This window comes from Apium graveolens, chromosome 7 (genome assembly GCF_009905375.1).
Source record: "Apium graveolens cultivar Ventura chromosome 7, ASM990537v1, whole genome shotgun sequence".
In the NCBI taxonomy this organism is placed as follows: Eukaryota; Viridiplantae; Streptophyta; class Magnoliopsida; order Apiales; family Apiaceae; genus Apium; species Apium graveolens.
This window is the reverse complement of record NC_133653.1, coordinates 9,452,021-9,457,611: the sequence shown is the minus strand read 5'-3', so window position 1 is coordinate 9,457,611 and position 5,591 is coordinate 9,452,021. Positions and strand designations below refer to the sequence as shown.

The following is a 5,591-nucleotide window of genomic DNA, read 5'->3' as shown; positions in this document are numbered from 1 at the left end:
GGGCGCTAAAAGATAAGAGTTCAAATATTTGGGGAAGATGAGTATAACGATATATACTTTAAGCGTCAAATAGTCATTTAACTTTTTTTTTTAAAAAAAAATCTAAATAAAAATTAAATTTTTATTTAAAAAAGAAAAATTTGAAAATAAATTAATATACATTGTATAAAAAGATGGAGAAAAAAGAAGAACCTCTTCTGGATTGTGTAAATTTAAAAAAAAGATCTATCCAAGTCCTCACTAGATTGTGTCAGTGTGACAGCTTCCCTCATATATTGTTCAGCAGTCCCTTAAAAACATTCAGAGAAATTAATCTAACCATTCAGCTGAAAAAAATGGAGAAAACAGAACCACTTCTGGAGAGCAACAAGCCAAAGAACTCTGAGTGCAAACATGATATTGGAGAAGGCAGCAACGTCTGGTCTGAGTGCAAACATGATGTTGTATTTGGAGAGGAAGTACCATATGGACTTGGTCACTGGCACAAATATTATCACTTTATGGACAGCAGCCGGCAATTTCTTGCCTGTTCTTGGCGCTTTTGTTGCTGATTCTACTGTCGGTCGCTACACAATGATCGCCTTTGGATCCATCGTTGGCCTTCTGGTATTTTTTTTGTCAGAGTGTACATACTCGTACAGAGATATACTGTGCAAAAAAAATGGATTTTGTTAGTCCAAATTTGTTGACTTATGCCTTAGAAACTTGGTTGCTAGACATTTATCTACATGACTGGTTTTACTTTTTAGGGAACGATTTTGTTATGGCTAACAACTGTTATTCCACAAGCAAGACCTCCACCCTGTGGTGATTCTACAACACAATGCAACTCCTCCACAATTTTTCAAGTGATTTTCTTGTGCTTTACTCTCGGACTAATAGCAATTGGTGCTGGAGGAATCCGAACAGCTTCCATGGCATTTGGTGCAGATCAATTTGTCGAGAGATACAACAAGAAAGAAAGTAAGGCTGCTTTAGAAAGTTACATTGGATGGTTCTACACTTCTTCTTTAATTGCAATTATCATTTCTTTTACAATTGTTGCCTACATTCAAGAACACTTGGGTTGGCAAGTTGGTTATGGAATTCCTGCCGTGTTCATGTTTTTGGGAGCTGTGTTATACTTTTCGGCTTCATCATTTTACGTCAGATCAAAAGATAGATCGAGCTTCCTCACTAGCTTTTTTCAAGTGATTACAGCTTCCTACAAAAACAGACATTTTACATCTGCCTCACTCGAAAATAAGATCTACCATCATAAAAAGGAATCAGCATTTGTTGTCCCAAGCGAGAAACTGAGGTAAGTTTTGATGTTTATTGTGTTAGAAAATTAGGATTTTAGAGCTTAATTTAATTATGTTCTTGATGTTAATCCTAAAATCTAATGATTGGAAATTGTTCAATGATATTTGAACTTAAATTTTCATGTATGGTTTTAAGAATTTTCTTAATGAAATCCATATGAAATGAGAGTTGAAAGTAGCTTGGAAAAACTTGGAAAATTTGAGAATGTTTGTCCCACATTGAAATAAATAAAGGGGGTTGTGTGCTTTATATGGTATTACCCACATGAGTAGTATACAACTATTAAGGTGTGTGATGGTCCATTGTGTTGTTGTGTGCTTCACGCGCGCGCCCGCCCCGCCACGCACCGGGTCGAAGGGCGATTTGGGCGAATGTCTCGCGAGACGTCTCGGCGTCTCGCGATGCGACCTGGGCGGATATCAGAATCAGAACTTAAGTACTGATGAGTTAAATCAGAACTTAACTTAAGTTCTGATAATAATGTGGGTGTTAATGTGAAAAGCTGTTACAAATAATTTAAATTCAAAAGCTGATCAGTTTTGATTTTTTCATTAATGAATTCAAAATCTGATCAGTTTTTATTTTTTATTAATGAAGCAGTTTAATTCAGACATTAAGTGTGTTGACAGTTTCATTTTTCCTCTCCTATAAATAGAGGCTAAACTGAATGAATAATAGATACAACACACTACATTCTCATCTCTTCTCTTCAACCTCTCTGCATTTCTCTCCCACAAGAACTGAAGTGCTGATATTTTCCGGCGACTGAGGTGCTGGTCGAAGTGGAGGTTTTGTTGCTGCTGTTAACAAAAACTCCGAGCTGTTTTATCCTGGTGGAGATATTGCGCACATCCCAAACGCAGCAGGTAGGGGGCAATAATCTCTTCAAGAGCAGCCAGGACTTCGAGCAAGGCCTGGTGACTCAGCTGTAATCATTTTCTTGGCGTTTTGTATCTGTAAACCTTTATTTCAGTCACTGTTGAAAGCTATGGTTTCGGGTACATCTTTCTTTCTCTCTACGTTATTTCAGTTACTGATTTTGTTTACCTGCATGTTTTGTTTTGTTAACTGTGGTCTTGGCCTAAACTTGTTAAATTCTTTATACACTTGCCTCTATGTTGCTATACTTGTTAGTGAGATTCACAACATATTGGACATGATAAGTATTCTGAAATTTTGTGTTTCTAAATGAAAAGAATAAACCTTGAATGTAATATACTCTCAAAGACTAAACCTGATGTCTCTCGTTTGTTTGAAGTAAGATAATTTTTTTTGGAAAATATCAGGCAAGGGAAAAAAGTTTGCAAAAATATTCCCAGTTTTTCTAGTTGCAATTGTTTTCTTCATCTTTCTTCCTTTGATTTTCTAGATTTAATGCTATACTCAGGTTTCTCAACAAAGCCTGTATTGTTAAAGATCGTGAAATTTGTTGTAATGCAAACGGTGAAACTCAGGACTCATGGAGTCTGTGTACAGTAGATCAAGTCGAGGAATCAAAAGCCATACTAAAGGTGATTCCCTTGTGGTTAACAGGAGTCTTATTGTCTGTAAGTGTAAATCAAGGTAGTATACTGATAGTCCAGATAATGTCCATGGATCGACACATCACCTCAAGTTTTGAATTCCCTGCAGCATCCTTGAACGTTGTTTGTTTCATCTCCGGGATGTCAGCTATTGTTCTTTATGACCGCATTATTGTTCCATTAGCACCAAGAATAACAGGAAAACCTTTTAATTCCACCTCAAAACTGAAAATAGGGATTGGAATATTTTTATCTATCGCATTTATGGTTATCTTAGCATTCATAGAATATATCAGAAGAGGGATTGCATTTGAACAAGGATTTTCAGACAATCCAGGAGTTGTAGTGAACATGTCAGCACTGTGGCTTATACTACCATTCTGTTTGATTGGCATTGGAGAGGCTGTGAACTCTGTAGGGCAATATGAGTTCTTCTATTCGGAGTTTCCTAAAAGCATGTCAAGCATAGCTTCCACTCTGCGTGACTTATCATCATCTATTGGAGGCTTGGTATCAACCTCTATGGTGAATGTAATCGATCAGGTCACAAGAAAAGGAGGGAAGCCGAGTTGGATATCAAGCGATATAAACCAAGGACATTATGATTATTTCTATTTGGTGATTGCCTGCATATGTGTTGTCAACATGTTGTATTACCTTCTTTGTAGTTGGGCTTATGGTCCTTGTCAATCAGCTGCAGTGAAGGCTTCTCAGGAAGAAGATGAAATAGGTCGTAGCTCGTGTAGTTAGGTGGCTAATTATTCCCTGTATTCTATTTTGCTCCCTTTTTTTAGGTATTTGGTTAATTCAGAAATTTATCTGATATTAGAAGATTGATGCCGGTGAATCTTTTGCTTCTGTTGCCTTCATGTACTTTGCTTGAGTACATTCAACTTATGTTAAAGTGACATCTTTGCAGTGAAAATCCTCTGAACAACTTGCAACAATTTTCATCTTCTGTTCAGCCTGATGCTCAAAGTAGACTACGTACTTTTCGTGGCCTTGGTGTGAAGTTCGAATGTGCATATTTTGACGTGGTCTGTGTTCTGAAACATTTTGTTTTCTTATGAAGAGATTAACCTTAGCTTACTTGATGTTCTATTCACTCAAAGACTAAACCTAAACTCTCTGATCCTCTGTTCTCAAGGAGATAAAGATGTCTGCAATTAAATTTCACAGTTTTTATAGAGGTTATATATCTTTTTCATCTTTCTTGGCCTTTGTTTCCTCAGGAAGAAGATGGAAAGGCTATGAACTCTGTAAGGTAATATCATATCCGAAACGCAGGAACGATCTGACTAGAAAGTCATTCAAAAGCAGCACCGGCTCTACGAAGTCAGAATCGAATCTTTCTGTTGGCTTTCCCAATTCCATTCGTGAATGTTACAGAAATCGCTAGGTGTGCCAGGACGGTGAGGGTACCTTCGATAGATTAATCGGTAAGTCGGAAATTAATCGGATCGATTAATCGGAATATTAATCGGAAGAATATAAATATTATTTATAATTTTTATAATTATATAATGATCAATATGTAAAATATTTGTTTGAAAAAAAAAGAATGGTATTAAACAATATCTCGACATTTGGCATTTGTTATATACTAATTATTGAGTTTACAATATTAAATATTTTTTAATTCACACTTTTAAACCAATTACAATATATCATTTTTATATTTTAAGTGAGAAAATAAATATATTAGATTACCAGTTATTTTTTACCAATACTTTATATTAGAAATTGACATGATATTGTGTGAAATTAGGAAATTAATGAATTAAAATTATAAAAACATAAAAAAATGTTTTTTTAATTATTTTCCGCCTCGACCGTCTAGGACCGATTTTTGACCGTTTAGCCCGTCTAATACCGATTTTGACCCGATTTTTAGAAAAAACGCCTAAATCAACGCCTAGGTCCGGGTCGGGGCGTTTTACCACCGCTTAACGCCTAGGCGCCCGCCTAGACCGATTTTTGGAACAACGGGTAATATGAGTTTTTCTATTCAGAGTTTCCTACCTTTGATGTTACTGTTCTACCATGACAGTAACAAGTCTAGAATTATTTTCATGTGTTCATTAAGAAAACGAACTCGAGCCGAGATTTTGACATCTTCACCTCGACCCGGTACGGCTCGAGCTCGGCTCGGTTCGTTTTAAAAAAAATTAATTTTTAATATATTGGATTATTATGAACATTATTCAGATTTTTTATAAATATTTCTCAATTATTGAACCGTATGGATGTCAAGATATATATTTTAGTAATCTGAAAAAAGTTTCAGATAAAAATAAATTTATTTAATTTGATATTTTTAATAATTAATAAGTGATTTAAATAGTACTTCTAACTACTGTTTAGTCCCATATTGATATTTCGATTTTTTTTAAAAAAATATTGATGAATGATCCAACCGTACGGATGTCAAGTTCTATATATTTATAATAAAATTTTTAGGAAAAAAATAAATGTATTTGTTTTGCTATTTTAACAGTCAACCGGTAATTTGACCAATACTTCTTACTAGTGATTAGTCCCATATTGATGTTTCAATTTTTTTAAAATATTTATGAATGATCCAACTGTACGGATGTCAGGATCTATATATTTTAGTGATAAGACAAAATTTTAAAAAAAATAAATTTATTTTATTTGTTATTTTAATATTAAACCAATAGTTTGAATAGTATTTCTAACTGGTGTTTAGTTCCAATGTTTCGAACTTTTTAAAAATATCTATGAATAATCCAACCTTACGGA

The 5,591-nt window shown here is 34.6% G+C and overlaps 1 protein-coding gene across 5 annotated transcripts; it reads left to right on the top strand.

Moving 5' to 3' along the window:
* Positions 1-212: 212 nt before the first annotated feature.
* On the top strand, positions 213-5,065 carry LOC141671573 (protein NRT1/ PTR FAMILY 1.2-like). Of its 5 annotated transcripts, none has more exons than XR_012555179.1 (5): positions 213-606; positions 750-1,300; positions 2,675-2,816; positions 3,748-3,865; positions 4,061-5,065. XR_012555179.1 is itself a non-coding variant. In XM_074477853.1 (4 exons), exons 1-4 carry the CDS (start codon positions 394-396, stop codon positions 2,944-2,946), a joined length of 915 nt encoding a protein of 304 aa, XP_074333954.1. In that variant the 5' UTR covers positions 213-393; the 3' UTR covers positions 2,947-3,074. The 5 variants fall into 5 exon arrangements, 2 of the variants coding, with proteins under 2 accessions (XP_074333954.1, XP_074333953.1); XR_012555177.1 differs by having other exon boundaries at positions 2,675-3,578; positions 4,061-5,059; XR_012555178.1 differs by having other exon boundaries at positions 2,693-3,865; positions 4,061-4,433.
* The last annotated feature ends 526 nt before the right edge of the window (positions 5,066-5,591 follow it).

Coding starts and splice junctions, on each gene's coding strand:
- LOC141671573 (XM_074477852.1), top strand. CDS start 394: ATGATATTGGAGAAGGCAGCAACGTCTGGTCTGAGTGCAAACATGATG. Junction 607..749: donor GATCCATCGTTGGCCTTCTG/GTATTTTTTTTG, acceptor TTTACTTTTTAG/GGAACGATTTTGTTATGGCT. Junction 1,301..2,674: donor GTCCCAAGCGAGAAACTGAG/GTAAGTTTTGAT, acceptor TTGATTTTCTAG/ATTTAATGCTATACTCAGGT.